The sequence below is a fragment of the Raphanus sativus genome, unplaced genomic scaffold, assembly GCF_000801105.2.
Source record: "Raphanus sativus cultivar WK10039 unplaced genomic scaffold, ASM80110v3 Scaffold2492, whole genome shotgun sequence".
NCBI classification, from domain to species: Eukaryota; Viridiplantae; Streptophyta; class Magnoliopsida; order Brassicales; family Brassicaceae; genus Raphanus; species Raphanus sativus.
Window position 1 is genome coordinate 1 of NW_026617800.1, and position 15,237 is coordinate 15,237.

The 15,237-nt window shown below is 37.2% G+C and overlaps 4 protein-coding genes, 1 non-coding gene and 1 pseudogene across 14 annotated transcripts; 3 read left to right on the top strand and 3 right to left on the bottom strand.

Annotated features, from left to right (window-relative positions):
• Positions 1 to 451: 451 nt before the first annotated feature.
• On the bottom strand, positions 452 to 2,172 carry LOC130505682 (uncharacterized). Its single transcript, XM_057000286.1, has 3 exons — positions 1,970 to 2,172; positions 1,348 to 1,739; positions 452 to 992 (listed from the first exon to the last, which is right to left on the bottom strand). Exons 1-3 carry the CDS (start codon positions 2,132 to 2,134, stop codon positions 554 to 556), a joined length of 996 nt encoding a protein of 331 aa, XP_056856266.1. The 5' UTR covers positions 2,135 to 2,172; the 3' UTR covers positions 452 to 553.
• A 328-nt stretch (positions 2,173 to 2,500) lies between these two features.
• On the bottom strand, positions 2,501 to 4,084 carry LOC130505681 (polyadenylate-binding protein-interacting protein 6-like). Of its 2 annotated transcripts, none has more exons than XM_057000284.1 (3): positions 3,791 to 4,084; positions 3,047 to 3,381; positions 2,501 to 2,961 (listed from the first exon to the last, which is right to left on the bottom strand). In XM_057000284.1, exons 1-3 carry the CDS (start codon positions 3,813 to 3,815, stop codon positions 2,794 to 2,796), a joined length of 528 nt encoding a protein of 175 aa, XP_056856264.1. In that variant the 5' UTR covers positions 3,816 to 4,084; the 3' UTR covers positions 2,501 to 2,793. The 2 variants fall into 2 exon arrangements, with proteins under 2 accessions (XP_056856264.1, XP_056856265.1); XM_057000285.1 differs by having other exon boundaries at positions 2,502 to 2,961; positions 3,874 to 4,077.
• Positions 4,085 to 5,742: 1,658 nt separating this feature from the next.
• On the top strand, positions 5,743 to 9,420 carry LOC108834467 (probable E3 ubiquitin-protein ligase RZFP34). Of its 9 annotated transcripts, XM_018607803.2 has the most exons (13): positions 5,744 to 6,023; positions 6,158 to 6,748; positions 6,864 to 7,398; positions 7,476 to 7,563; positions 7,677 to 7,736; positions 7,824 to 7,856; positions 7,971 to 8,048; positions 8,185 to 8,228; positions 8,317 to 8,357; positions 8,444 to 8,526; positions 8,637 to 8,728; positions 8,824 to 8,935; positions 9,029 to 9,420. In XM_018607803.2, the coding sequence occupies exons 3-13, from the start codon at positions 7,223 to 7,225 to the stop codon at positions 9,137 to 9,139; spliced, it is 918 nt and encodes a 305-aa protein (XP_018463305.1). In that variant the 5' UTR covers positions 5,744 to 6,023; positions 6,158 to 6,748; positions 6,864 to 7,222; the 3' UTR covers positions 9,140 to 9,420. The 9 variants fall into 9 exon arrangements, with proteins under 9 accessions (XP_056856261.1, XP_056856263.1, XP_018463308.1 ...); XM_057000281.1 differs by having other exon boundaries at positions 5,743 to 7,113; positions 7,171 to 7,398; XM_057000283.1 differs by having other exon boundaries at positions 5,743 to 7,113; positions 7,213 to 7,398.
• Positions 9,421 to 9,528: 108 nt separating this feature from the next.
• On the top strand, positions 9,529 to 10,959 carry LOC108834468 (uncharacterized; annotated as a pseudogene).
• Positions 10,960 to 11,886: 927 nt separating this feature from the next.
• Positions 11,887 to 11,970, top strand: TRNAL-CAA (transfer RNA leucine (anticodon CAA)). Its single transcript has one exon. It is a non-coding gene; the product is annotated as a tRNA-Leu (tRNA).
• Positions 11,971 to 12,129: 159 nt separating this feature from the next.
• Positions 12,130 to 14,516, bottom strand: LOC108834466 (BURP domain protein RD22). The gene is made up of 3 exons (XM_057000280.1): positions 14,302 to 14,516; positions 13,273 to 13,970; positions 12,130 to 12,614 (listed from the first exon to the last, which is right to left on the bottom strand). Exons 1-3 carry the CDS (start codon positions 14,438 to 14,440, stop codon positions 12,288 to 12,290), a joined length of 1,164 nt encoding a protein of 387 aa, XP_056856260.1. The 5' UTR covers positions 14,441 to 14,516; the 3' UTR covers positions 12,130 to 12,287.
• Between the last annotated feature and the right edge of the window lie 721 nt (positions 14,517 to 15,237).

Below are 15,237 nucleotides of genomic sequence, written 5' to 3' on the forward strand. Positions count from 1 at the left end.
ATACTTAAATATGAGATAAGCTTCGTGTAGACACTGCAATTTCTCTTTTGTTTTCTGGTAATAATATTAACAACTCTCGCATGCAAATTATAGCGTCCGTCTGATATGACACTGACACGTGACTACAACCGTTGGATTCACTGCTAATGAGGTATCCTAAGTAAACGCCAAGGGCCCGTTTATTATATCAAAGCTCATTTTTAATTGGGCCTTTATTGTATATCCATATGTGCCGTGGAATCCACGTTAACCACTACTCTCAAGAAATGTTTCCCCCTCCTTTGTTTAACAGTTGAAAACTAAACACAAAACTCTTTCCATCTAGAATAACCTCTAGTATGACTTCTCTTTCGTAGCAGTTCAATAAAATTGAAAACTTTGAATAATGGAGTCTTTAAGAACAGGATTTTAAAGTTTAATAGTATGCAACAACACAATCAGAAGATTTGTACAGATTGTTTTTAAGACATATCAAGAACATGCCATAAACATGAAACCACTAATGAACAACAACGGAAGGTGAGCATGGAGATGATTTCCAAATCTCAACTCTTCAACCAACTAAGACCCTTTTGAGTGCAGACTTCTGGTCCGTTGTCAACCTTGTCGGAAACTGAACATCAAACTTGATCTTCAGATCACCTCTGTTTCCTTTTTCTTTAGCTATCGGCATCCCTTCTCCGGGAACCACGAGCTCATACCCTGGACTGACGATGTCCGTGACACCAACGGGTAGATTCCTCCCATCGAGCGTGTTCACACTCACGGTTGTTCCTCCTATAGCTTCCGCAAGCGTCACCTTCGTGCTAGTGATGAGATCGTTCCCATCTCTCTTGAACAAATCGTGCGGCTTCTCGTCTATCACGAACACCAAATCAGCTGGTAACTGATTCACTTGCTCGTTTCCTTTGTCTGGAAACTTGACCTTGGTCCCTTTCTTCCATCCTGGTTTCACAACAATCGTTAGAACCTCTGTCTCTTGCGCCTGTCTCCTGTTCACACCATCCATACAACACACCAATGAAACCGGTTCTAGACACAGTCTATTAAAACATTGGCATTGGTTTTTTTTAAATTTAAAGTAATTTATATAATATAGTTTTACATTTTTTATTTTATTAAAGTTCTTATTAAATGTCTATGCCTTCCAAAATTTCAGAGTCGGCCCGATCTTGCTGTGGGTGAAACCGGTCTAGACACATTCTACTAAAACATTGGTATTTGTAATATATATAATATAGACTCTAAATTATTTTATTTTGATAAAGTTTTTATTAAATTTTTATGACCTCCAAAATCTCGGTCGATCTTGCGGGTTAATGTGATAAAATGGAAACAAAGTTTTACCCGTTAGCATCAACAATGGTTCTAGAGATCTTCATTTTCCTGGTTGATCCAGTGAACAACTCTTCAAGGCTACAAGGCAACTTGCTCTCAACGGGTGGAGGTTTCTTAGGCACAGTGCCGTCGCTGTAAGTTCTGAACATGTTCTCACTACCGTTGTTTCCTCCGAACATTCCTCCACCGTCGGACTGAAACCTTGTGGACCTTCCAGGACCAGCTGAACCAAAACCAAACGGACTGCTTCCAAAGAACTCTGCAAATATGTCTTCTGCATCTCTAGGGTTGAAACCGCCTCCTCTTCCGTTGTTTCCTGTACTCCCGGGAGGCGGCATACCGTTTAACCCTTCTTCACCGTATTGATCATATACTGCTCGCTTCTGAGGATCACTCAGAACCTGTAACATTGTCCCACAAATGAAACGTTCTTAGGATGACAACAAATGGAATAATTAGCAATGCAGCAACATTGCCTAAAAAATAAGCTTGAGGAGGCACATTTTGTTTGTCTCCCAAGAAAATTGTTTAGTCAAAGGAATGGATCTCAGCAAGACATGCACACATACAGTTTTGGATCTAAGGGAATAAAGATTAGCAAACAAGAGAAAAAAATGAGAAAATAAGTTACCTCATAAGCCTCAGAGATCTGTTTGAATTTGGCTTCAGCTTCAGTTTTGGTGGTAGGGTTTTTATCAGGATGCCATTTCATAGCCAGTTTTCTGTAAGATTTCTTGAGATCATCCTCCGTTGCATTCTTGTCAACTTTCAATATGGTGTAATAATCCAGACCCATTTTTTATTATTATTTGTATTTCTTCTTCCTCTAAAATAAAAAAAACCCAGAAGAAAAGAATCAGATCTCCAGCATCACCAATGGAATGATGAAAAGGAGAAAAAGGAAAGAAGAAGAAGCCAAATCGAGCAAGTATTAAAGACTTATTTTTAGATGATTCTAATAATAATACCTAGAGAGAGAAGAAGGCCGCAAATGTAGCTGCACGTTCATTCATTTTAATTATTACATACTCACAAGCAAATAATTTCGAAATTGTCTTTTAAATTCCACCGTTTTAACAATTTACTGTTGCAAATGTTTCTGTTGACTGACATGAATAATGGATGTAAACATTAGAAATATAGCAATGAACAATATCAATTCCATAAGTCATAGTCATACATGTGGTGAAGAGAAGATATTGATATTGATGATATTGAGAGGGGCACTGAGCAAAAACAATGGCCAAAGAACAGAGAGGATAGGCTAATGATTCTCTATATTTTCAAAAATCTATACATTGTACTCTCGCTCTCTCTCAATCTCCAATGTAACAGAGCATCGGGGCAGGAAAATATAAAAAAGAGATCTCCTAAGATAACCCATCGACCTCATATCATCATCCATTGCAAGAATGCTTCTTTTTTTAAAACTTCACATTTTAAAGATTCATCAAATCAGGAGGAGGGAGCGTTTGGGGTAGGGGAGGATGTTGATGTACTTGCTTCAGTACTCTCATTCGTTCGCTTTGAAGCTGATGAGGTTGAAGGGTCGATGGTTTCAGGTACATCTCCAATGTCCAGTACTGTGTCCGGGAGGTATTCCTCGGCTTCATTACTCAAAATCTGCAGAATTTGGAAACACAACTTAAAGCTTACAAATATATTCACTAGTGTAATCAAGTGTACTAGTGAGATGAGATTAAATTACCTCGAGGTCATTCAGCATTTCGATAGTAGCATCCAGATCGCGATCGTTGGCCAAGTACACACCAATGATAGACTCATACGACAAATCAGAGAATGTTTCTGAAAGAAACAAAGTGTCAATGTCCATCTCTAAGTCCTCATCCGTAACCTGCTTCTCGGAGGATGTTGCCGTCTTTGGCATGCACGTTTGAGAACTATCCTTCCCTTCGACTCCATAACCATCAGCTACATTGGGATGCGTAGAATCACCGACGTCTCTTTTGGAGAATGGCGCGTAAGCTGCTGCTTCCGGATTCAATCCTGATCCTCCTCCTGGCTTCATTGCTACCTCAGATACTAAACCAGAAGATAAGAAATCCAAATCAATATTTGTTTCATTGCAGGCATTTGATCACAAGCAATCAATCATTAATATACACAAAGTGATAATCGTTACAGATATAAAAGTCGCTTTCTCTTGTTAACGCCTAAAGGTATCAATCAAAATCATATGTAGGCCAAGAACACAAGGCATCGTTACAGATAGTTAGATCAACACTAATCTACGCCTTAGGTATGGATCAACACTAATCTACACCGAGAACCTAACGCATCGACACTACATATGAGCATGACGAAAGAAGAGATGCTATTCTAGCCTCTGCATCATGGATCGCACTATCGCACGAATCAACGGAGATTACATACACAGAATCTGAAACGTTCTTCGTTCACAAAACTATGATCTAAAGAAACTGATTCAAACCTAAGAGAACACGAACAGGCGCCATTGTTGGGATGATCGCGTCGAAAATTATTGTCAACGAGAGAGAGAGAAAATGAGCTTACCAGAAAGCGTTTAAGAAGATCGTTGGAGAAGAGAGACGGTCGTAACTGTCAATGAAGGATGGACTATTATTTATATCAGAAAAGAAGCAGCGTTTACTTGAAGGTCACACATCACGGTTGGGTCCTGTTTGGAAACGTCATTATCTTATATCTTATCCTTGACCCGGTTAGTATGGCTGACTCGGCACAAAAGACAATATGAAAGACTGATGTGAAATAAAAGACTCTCTCTCTTTCACCGGTTCACCCTTAACCAGTCTCAAATCCACGGGTCCAAGAGAACGAACGACCATTTACCCACATAAAGAAATAAAATTTTATCACATCCTACATATACTCAAAACAGGGGTAGCCCTCGAATTGAAACATGGTACTAGAGTCCCAAATCTTTTAAAAAATTTACTTCGAAAAAATTCCCAAATTTATATTTTTTTTTCTTTTTAAAACCTTACTGAAATGTCTAGGGCCCCTAGCATTTCAGGTATGTTCCTGTTCAAAAACATCATTTTGTACCATACTTGCTATTTGATCTCTACTTAATCCATAATACTGGATATTTAGTTTTGAGTCTTTTGACCAAGTCAAGTGTCACAAAAAAGTAATGAGTAAAAAACAACAGTATATATCTGATAAACTTTGTTTCAACATTGAGTAAAACATAATAAAATAATGAAAATCATTTATACACAATATATTTATTTAATTTGGAGTTCTAACAAACTATCAAAAACTTATAAGTTGTTACAAATAATAAATTATAAAATAGGATAAATAATCTGCAAGTCCATTATTTTTAAAAGAGTGCTTAAAAATATGTACAAAGTAAATTGTGTATTAAGTACACCAAAAACTACAAGTAATCGGCTTGTGTCCATTCATAAACTTATATTAGGACATCACACAAAGTTTTAAGCAAATAACATTAGAAATTTTTAAAATACATTGCGGTCTTACCACCCAAACTATAGAATTCTACTTAAGTTTGTATGAGATGACTATGTGATTGGTATTAGTGAAAGGATTGAGAAGAAGAGTTGATAACGTGTCTACATCATATAAGATAAGCTTGGAGGAATGTATTGTAAATAAATACGTAAAACTTATCAGTATCCAAACTTGTGAGAATTTCCAATCATTTTAGCAGCCACGTCAGCATCCACATCTCCGCAATAATCAAGTTCAACACGTAAGTAACCTTTGCCACGCAATAATGTAAATATATCACTCCATGCACATATTGTTTATTTGTTCGTCTAAAAACAAAGAATGAAAATGCAATATTTTCATTAATTGATAAAAGGATTGTACTAATTGCGATTAGACACTTGATCTCAATGTTAAAAGTTAATTTGCATTTTCCAGGCACATTTTTTCCTTGTGTAATAATATATGGCATTGATTCCGTGGGATCTTTTTGTTTGTCAGCAGATTCCAGTTGTGGAATCTAAGATATTAGACATTTGGAAATAGTTGGCGACATAAGTTAATCAAGTTCAACACGCACGTAAGTAACCTTTCCCACGCAATATTGTAAAATATCAGGTTTACAAAAAATATTGTTTTTTGTGTTTTAAATACGTTTTTCGTCTAAAAACAAAGAATGAAAATGCAATCTTTCATTAATTGTTAAAAAGATTGTGCTAATTGTTACTAAGCACTTACATGATCTCAATGGTCAAAACAATTAATTTGCATTTTTCCTTTTTGAGGGGAGAGATTAAAACTTGGGAGGGGGATCATGGAAATGAATGGTGTAAGATATTTTAGCTGTCAACAACAGCAAAGCGAATAAAAAAAATAATTAAAGTTACATATATTTCGCTTGCGCCGGAAAACGGCAATAATTCGAAGTATCTGGAGAAAGTCAAGCCTCCCCTATATAAACCCCACACGCGGGGAAAGGTGTCCTCATTAACTGAAAAGAAAGCTAGCTCGTCGTCGTCACTTTCAATCGAATCGTTTCTCGCTTGGATCGCTTCGTCGGAGAACTCAGCCAGCTTCTCTTCTCGCTCTGAAACTATCGAATCGGTGGAGGAGATTCGCCAGATCGAGAAAGTTCGTCATCTCTTCGTAGTGTGTGAATCATTCTTTTTAATCTTTCTCTGTGCGTTTCCGTGATTAGATCCTTCGTTTCCTTGGATGTTTCTATGGTAATTGATTGTTCTCATACGGTTCAGATTTGATTGATTGGATTAGGTTAGGTTTCTGTGTGTTGGATGAGAGCAAGTAGAAATCGTAGGCCTAATAGTAAACCATCCAGCTGATTTAGTTTCGTGCTTCGTAGATATAAAACAGAGTATGATGAACCGTGAGTCAGTCTTTGAGTTGGCAAAGGGTGTTTCTTGGAGAATCTTTTTGGAAGTGTTCTCATTCAAGGTGAGCCTGAGAGCTGACAGCTCTGAGCTGTGTTCTAGTTAACGGAAGGATCCAGAAGAGTTGAGGAAACATTCCTTCTTGTGTCTGCTGTTGAAGATTTTATTCTCTACTCTCACCTTATTTGTTGCTACCCTCGGCATGGATATTTTTTGTTCGTTAACCCAGACCAATGCAATCTTCGTTCTACATAAAAGCCATGTAAATCTTAAAACCTTTCTCTTGTCTGGCCAATAGTGCTTTTTGAAGAAGGCCTCTGCTTGCTCACTAGTTTTTTGTAGCCTCCTTGAGTTTCCTTAGACCTATATCATGACTAGATTGATGTTCCCTCTAGCCTTTGGAGTTTGTGAACTTGTCAGTAGAACTTTCTTGTAACTTCTTAGTTCCTTTAGCTTCAAGAGAAAACAGGCCAGAGTCAAAGGAGTAACTTTTCAGGCTTTTGTTCCTTTTAAGAAATTTCTGATTCCATACGTTGACTGATGGTGCAGTGTGGCATTGGGAGGTAGGTCTGTCCATTTTGGACACCCAACCCATCATTTTAACCCGGTTTTTCCCATTTTTTTTTATGTCAGTCCCAAACCTTGTTTTGATCTTAATTTGCCTTGCTTATCCCCCAGATTTCAAGAACTGAAGTGAGCACTCAGTGTGCTAAGCTTTTATTACTTTATGAAGGCTCCATCATCATCCAAGAGGGCTGTTTTTAGTTTTCCGTTGAACAGGATAATTGTAAATTTTTCTTGTTTTTTATGATACTTGCCTCTTGGAGAAAGCTAGTTGGAGCCGTTTCATAACTGGATTGTCTTGGTGATGATTTGGATTGGTCTACTGCAATGTAGATGGAAGCAACAGTTCATCGAGTTTTTTCAGGTGACGTATTGTCTTGGAAATGATGAATATGCATTCTAAATGTTTTCTTGCTTGCAGGTTACATAAGCTTTTGCAACAGCTAGCCAGTATCATTCACAGATAGCTCGTAATGGAGGGGGTACACTTCGACCATTTCGTTGAGCAACCTCAGAAGACTGACCGAGATAAGAGTGGGATGCTCAGCCCTCATTCACACAATGAAAAAACTGAGTCGTTGATTCTGGAACCAGAGGCGGCAGAGTCATTCTCAAAAGAAATACTTGATAGAGGAGAAATGGAGCATGGGTAATTTTTTACTTCCTGATCAAATATCCTCTGGGTTGAACATTTCTTTGATTAATTTCTCCCAATGGTCTTTGCAGATGTCCACATTACAGAAGAAGGTGTTGCATTAGAGCTCCTTGCTGTGATGAGATCTTTGGTTGCCATCACTGTCATAATGAGGCGAAGGTGGAGTTCTTTATTTCAAGTTACAGATTCCAGGAAACTGCCTTTTTTGTTTGCACTCTCTTATATTTCTCAAGATTTGTATGCTGACTTGCGTAATCATGCCTTGGAAGCAGAACAGTGTAAGTGTAGATCAGAAACAGAGTCATGATATTCCTCGCCAGAAAGTTGAACAGGTAAAGTAGTTTGTAATACCTTGTTTTCTCTATTTTATTATTTATGCTTGATTCCAGATAACAAGATCTCTATTTTCTTCTTCACAGGTTATTTGCTTACTCTGTGGCACTGAACAAGAGGTGTGTTTGTAAACTCTTTACTTTTATTAATGACAGAAGTCGTTCAGGAAAGAGGGTATCAAAGATCTTTCAACGCATTGAAGCACTAACTCTGTTTTCTCTGGCCTTAACCAGGTTCGCCAAACTTGTACTAACTGCGGAGTATGCATGGGGAAATACTTCTGTGAAGCCTGCAAGCTCTACGATGATGATGTAAGTGTTCTGAGGACAATTTTCCTAAGCTTGGTGTTCATTTTCTATCTTCTTTCTGCTACATATTTTACCTTAGAGATTTTCCAGGCTTTTTTTCTCCTACTGGTTAACCATTATGTTACTATTTTGTTTCCAGACATCTAAAAAACAGTATCACTGCGACGGCTGTGGAATTTGCAGGTACATTCTTGAAGTCCTCTTTAACATAAACCACAATTACACTAAAATTTTTGTTCATAACTAGAACTCTTTTCTTCTTTTGTTCCAGAATCGGCGGACATGAAAATTTCTTTCACTGTCACAAGTGTGGTAAGACATCTTCTGCATTAGATAACCTCTAACTTTTCAGGACAAGACTATATATATTGACTTGTACAATCTAACTATCAAACCAGGCTGTTGTTACTCAATCCTTCTCAAGAACAGTCACCCTTGTGTTGAAGGAGCAATGCATCACGACTGTCCCATTTGTTTCGAGGTATAATTTATTGGTTTTTATTCTCCCCTGTTTTGGTGGTAAACATGAACTTCACTTGTTAACAGAACTGTCATGGCTGGTGTGTGTGTGTGTGTTTGTTTTTTTCGCAGTACCTCTTTGAATCACGGAACGATGTAACTGTACTGCCCTGTGGACACACCATCCATCAGAAGTGCCTGGAGGAAATGAGAGAACATTACCAGTAAGTATAGTTAATAACACAGTGCTTGTGTCCTATTTTGAAAAGTTGTTACTGTAGGCATCTTACGACTGAAAACTGTAAACTATGTTCTGCAGATACGCGTGCCCGCTGTGCTCAAAATCTGTATGCGACATGTCAAAGGTGTGGGAGAAATTTGACGTGGAGATTGCTGCTACACCAATGCCAGAACCATACCAGAACAGAATGGTTAGTTGTTACACCTCAGGATTAGCTCAAGTAGACAACGAAATCAAAATCAGTGTGTATGTATAACTAAATCATTTGATGGACACAAAACAGGTTCAGATCCTCTGCAACGACTGTGGGAAAAAATCGGAGGTGCAGTACCATGTGGTGGCTCAGAAATGTCCAGACTGCAAATCATACAACACTCGCCAAACCCGAGGCTGAACTGAAGCAGGCTTTTTTTTCTGAAAACATGGCGTTTTCGAGTTGGTGTTTGCTATCAGATGCATTTAAAGAGCAATTCACTTGAGCCAATCGTGTCATTTGGCTCCTTCACTTGAGTGAGAGTCTCATCTCTTTACTCTCTGTTTCAGCATTATCTGGTTGGTCTTTTGTTAGCTGGTGTTCTGTAATAAGCCCTAGTTGTTTTCCATTACTACATGTCTCCTTTGTCCTTACTCTTGTGTTACCAGTTATTGAATAGTTTCATTCGATCTTAAATCAAAGATGTCAAGTTTATGTTCACGAAAAAAAGAATTCATATGCATAGAATACACATGAAGCTGAAAAAATATAACAAATAAAAATTACATATTTATACCATCTTTGATACTATACCAGAGTTTGTTCTCAGCTTCAAAACGGATAAAAGAATATGAACTGACTACTGTATATAGTGGATGGACTGGATTCGAGTATCATTTAAAAGTAAAGGAATTTGAGTATCTAAGTGGGCCTTAAATATATGAACAGGCTACTGTAAATAGTGAATTTGAGTATAAATGGACCTTGGCCCAGGAGTCACTCACGTCTCAAAACGAATCTGTTCCCTCGTAAATAACACAAATCACCTCTTCTCTTCCCTTGCTTCGCTACGAAACCTCTCTCACAGCGATAATGGCGGAATCACTGTCGCAGAGTGGTGCGCAGCTTGTCGCTCATCAAGCCGAATCGGATCTGGCGTCTCTCGTATTCGGTTCGTTTTCTCCCTTTTCCTGATATCCTCTTCATTCATTAGCAAAGTTTCGAGTGACCTAGGAATCGGGAATCATGGAATCAAAATTCTCTACGATCTTGTATTTAACGAATTTGTGCATACTTTATGGCTTAATCGCTTGATTTGAATTTGAAATCGAGATGTATATTAGTAACCGCCATTGATACTGATGATCCCCAGATTAGCTGGAAAAGAAGAATTCATTAGAATGACAGATCAACTGTTATTCAGATGATGTTCATGGATCGCTATATACTATGAGAAGACAAACATATAAGTCGTTTGAAGGTTTCTCTATCGTGAGCAATGCGTGTAGATTGTGTTGTTTCAACCTCTTCTAGTCACGGTCTCCTGATACGTTTCAAAATTGCAGACATGTCACAGCAAGTTCAGGTGGGGATGGAGAATATGCTCAAGCTGGTCAAGTAAGCGTCTTGTTTGTGTCTGCCTGCCACAAAACTATATATCATGGCTACTGCTGACTGAGTGAGTGAGTGCTGCCTCTTTTCTCTTCTTGTGTGCAGTGAGATCGATGGGAACTCTGTTGGAATCAAGGAGGAGATTGAGAAGTCAAAAGGATTTTGCGATGGAGAAGAAGAGGGTTCTCGAGGAAGAGAAAGAACAGTTTCAGAAAGCTGCTTACACTATTCTAGACATGCTCAGCAACCGAGTCTAAAGATCGCGGGTACTCAGATTTTTAACCTCTTTATCTTTACATGAAGTTGCTATAAATTCATTATTACCCTGATCAGTTCCTCATTTTCTCATGTAGCAGCAGCAGGGGGAATGCATCCTTCTCGTAGAGTAGAAACTTTTATCAGGTAAAGAAATATTATGAATGTCAAAGAAGAGAGACTCAATAATGTCTTGGTATTGTATTTAGCTTTACATTGTTACTACAAGTGGGTGATATTCATTAGGATGACTTCCATCATACACACCTTAGGGGCAAGTGAAAATTTCATTAAAAACTTTAGCAAATGTACAAGGATTTTGCTCAACATATGTGGTATCTAATTCAAACTACGTTTTGATATTAAGTGGACCAGAGATGGGTATATTTTTATATTTGAGACCATACGTTACATGAATTGCTACTCAATGTATAAGAAACCAAGCCATTTACTGTGCAAGTCTAGTCAAAAAGAAAGTGTTCTGTTCAAGCACATAATCGTATATTAGCAGAAGAAAATTATAGCCGAAAATACTAAAAATTTTCAGAATAAGGAATTAACATAGAAATAGAAGATTCAAAAAGGACCAAAAGGAAAATTATTAATAGCCGTAGGGGTGTCGCAGGGCAAAAGTAATAAATTCTAAAAATATCCCTCCTTTGGCGTGAGAATTACTCTCTTTCCCAAAACGGTAACTCTCCGCCAGAGAACAACCGTCGCGACCGGAGAACTCTGTATAACAAGCCCAAGTAATCCCTTCTTCTGTTATATATATTATCAATCAATACTTTATTAACAGAGAACCTGAAAACTCTGTTTCGGTTCAAGAAACAAGATGAAGATAACAAGATGAAGTCAACAGAGGGATGTGCCAAAAAAACGGAGGAAGAAGCACCTGAAAGCCTCGATAATGATGTAAAAGAGAATGAAAAGCGAGGAAGACTCAGAGGGAAAGATCGAATTAAGTTCCAAAAACAGGCTGAGCAAAGAGTGACGAGGAACTCAGTTCTCTGCTAAACCAGTGTTGTTTTGGACTTGGTGAAAGCTTTTGAAGGACACAACATCGTTTCGACTATTTTATGGATTTTGATGGATAGTCCAAAGCTTTTGATTAGTTAAGAGAGTCTAGGACTTGGGAGCAGGATGGTTTTTCTTTTGTTATTATACAATGATGATCTGTATACTACACTCTCCAAACTTTGTTTTCAGTTGTGTTCACTCTAGATGTTGTAATGGCTTATATCTTAATTTGTATTCATGTTTAATTACAGAATTGTTTATTTTATAAATCTTTTGCAACAGTCAGGGTGGCCGAGTGGTCTAAGGCGCCAGACTCAAGTTCTGGTCCTCGTGAGAGGGCGTGGGTTCAAATCCCACTTCTGACAATATTATTTTTTTCTTTGGTGTTTTCTTTGCATCCATTACGAACATTACTGTTTTCTACAAATGAGCTCTTTTAATATTTCAAGCCTAGTTTTATTATTATACAGTACATTCATGTAAAACAGCAAGAGAAAAAACAGGCCACAGAAACAACTATGCAAAGTGAAAACATATAGATGCATTTCATTCTTTGACTATATGAAGCGACGCATATGTGTTATGTGTATATGTATATTCATAATCAAAACATACCAAAAGAGAGTGTATCAAACATTATTTTTTATTACATATAGCCCACAATATATAAAAGCAGATCTATCTAATAGGTGAACCAAACAACATGGGTCTCAGGGAGGAAATGGCAGACCGGAACAGTCCCAGGCTTCACCTTAAGCACTTTGAAGGCCATGTGGTTTGGGTTCCAAGCCGAGGTGTTCTTGTGGCATACCGCAACCGCTTTAGCCCTTAGCCCGTTCTCTCCTTCGAGCGGAACAGCATAAACGCTCGTCATCATGGCCTTGTGGCAGTAGAACACCGCGAATGGGTACTTCTGTTTGTGGCACACCACTGACTTGTCGTCCGACAATTTCTTTATCCCGGCTGCCGCTATTTTGTACTTCTGCATCGGTGCATTCTTCTCAGCCACCTGTAGTAACCAATGTAACACCAATCAACTAGTATATTAAGCATGGATATATAAACAAAAATGAAACTAAACTGAACCAAACTTTCTTCATTGATTATATTACAATTGAGTATGTGTAAAACCAAATTATACCAAATTGATTTTTTATTTGTGTTCACTTATATATTTACTCTAGTTCAAAAAATATAGAATGTTTTAGCTAAAATCACAAAGACTAAGAAAGTTATTTTTATCTAATTAAAGACATAAATTTAAAACAAGTCAACTAATTACAAAATAAACACTCAAATGTAATTGTTCTCATCATTTTCAAAAAAATGTTCATCTAAATAAAAAATATCTTATATTTTGAAATATCAAATATTACTATAAACATCTTATATTTTGAAAAAAAAAATATTGTTAAAACATTTTATATTATGAAGCGGAAGAATGTAATATGTTGCATGAAGTAATAATTAGCTGAACTCAACCGAATTAAACCAGATATAAAGTAAATACAACCCAACCTCATCAGATTTTAACAAACCTATTACAAATACTTTTTTTAATTATAGGTACTTAATTAAGTTTAAACTTTATTTCTTTTCTGCCGAATCTAAACCTAACCATAATTCATAAACCGTAAAACATTAAGAGAAGAGTTTTATATTATTACCTCAGTGGAAACAGCACGGACGTGATAGTTGCCAAGTTTAGAAACGCTAAAATCGACCATTGACTCCAAAGAAGTCGCACAATACTTCTCCTCTCCGCCAACCCTTTTCGCTTCACACTCCTCAATAGTCTTCTTCATCATCTCAGCTTCTCCCGAACCTGGCTTCACCGAGAAGATACTCAAGATCTCTGAAAACTTCTCCGACCCAAACGGCACCGTCTCCGCCTCCCCACGCGGCAAGAACGCCGTTTTACCATCGTAACCGTCTTCCGCATTAAATCTAAGGCTCATAGCTTTTCCGGGAACCATGTCCTTCTCCAAGAAGAAGAGAGCCGCTTTGGGGTCGTCGTGGAGCTGAGTCTCGCTCGCTGCGTAGTTATACACGAAAGGGTTCGGTCCTGGTGTTACACCGACGTAGACCGGCTTGCCCTTGTGGCGCGTGTGCACTATAACGCCGCCTTTACCCACTCCTACGTCGGTTCTCTTTCCGGGTTTCCCGGTGTGGACGCCTACGCCTCCCCCGGGACCTTTTCCTCCGCTAACGCTCACGTGTGTTCCCTTGCCCTTGCCGGTGTCCACGTACACACCTCCTTTTCCAACGTTCACGGCGGTTCCTCCGCCGGTTTTGCCTTTTCCGGCGTTAACGTTCACGCCTCCTTTGCCTACTTGGACGTCCGTGCTCTTCTCATCAGTGAAATCTACGATATATATTTTGTTACTTTTTCTTAAAATACAAAATGAAATAAAAATATTTACTTCAATGTATTTTTATTATAATACTTTTATATTGAAAAATAAATACTTTTTAATATACAGAGAAAAAGGTAAAAATTTCTATTTTTTTAAAAGAGATAAAAATGTGTTGAAATAATTTTGTTTATAATTGTTCGTACAAACAAATAGAAAGATGGTTTGGAGATGTTCTTAACGTACATAATCACAAACTATCGATCAGAGATTGTGTAATCAATCAGCTTGGGACACATAGAAACAAATATATATAAAGTACAACTGTGCAAAGATTTTAACCTGGTGTGAAAAGATGACGAAGAGAGTTTGGCATGGGAGTGTTCGGTAAGGCAGTGTTCCAATAACGCTCCGGTGTTAAGTCAGCCGCAATGGCCGTGACTGAAACAAGAAGACACAATAAAGGGAGACGAATCAACATTTTCTTGTAGTGTGTTTTGATGAATTTGAGGAGATGAAGTGGGGAGTGTACGTAGAATTTATAATGAAATGGTTTTAGTAGAAAGATCTGAGGTTGAAGTTATTAGCATGGCGGCTAACACTTACCAATCTATTTGGGCCGATTAATTATTTATTTCACATACTCTCTAACCACCACTGGCCTTCTACTTTAAATGCTCCTTGTGTCCATGTGTGGACATGTGTGTTTTAATTTCACCTGTTTTCTTTGTTCGATGTAGTTACGTAACGTACGAAAGCAATAATCATTTGTATTAAAAATATGCAGCTATCACTTAAATTTAGGGTATGAAAATGCACATATACAATAAAAATATCATTTAAATTATCAATTTTCAAATTTGGTTGAAATAAATCACCAAACTTTGGTAAACAAAAAAAAAACATTCAACTTTTGTTGACAAATCATTTTAATCATAAACATTCATTGACTATGTTATTTTAGTAATATTGTTAGTCCACAATTATAATTGACTAACAATATGGGTAAAACACATATTGAAGTATTAATCAACACTTTTTCAAAATATTAAATATTGAAATATATTTTTTGATAATTATAAAGTAATAATAAAATTATAAAGAAAATATCATTCAACCCAAAAAAATTTAAAGTTTTTAATTTTTTCAAATTAAAAATTTATATAATTTTCATTTATATTCTAAAATAATTAGTTAATATATCACTAATTGAATATTTAGTTATAAAATGACTATTTATATAATCTTATTTGTATTATATTTTATAACTTTACTATC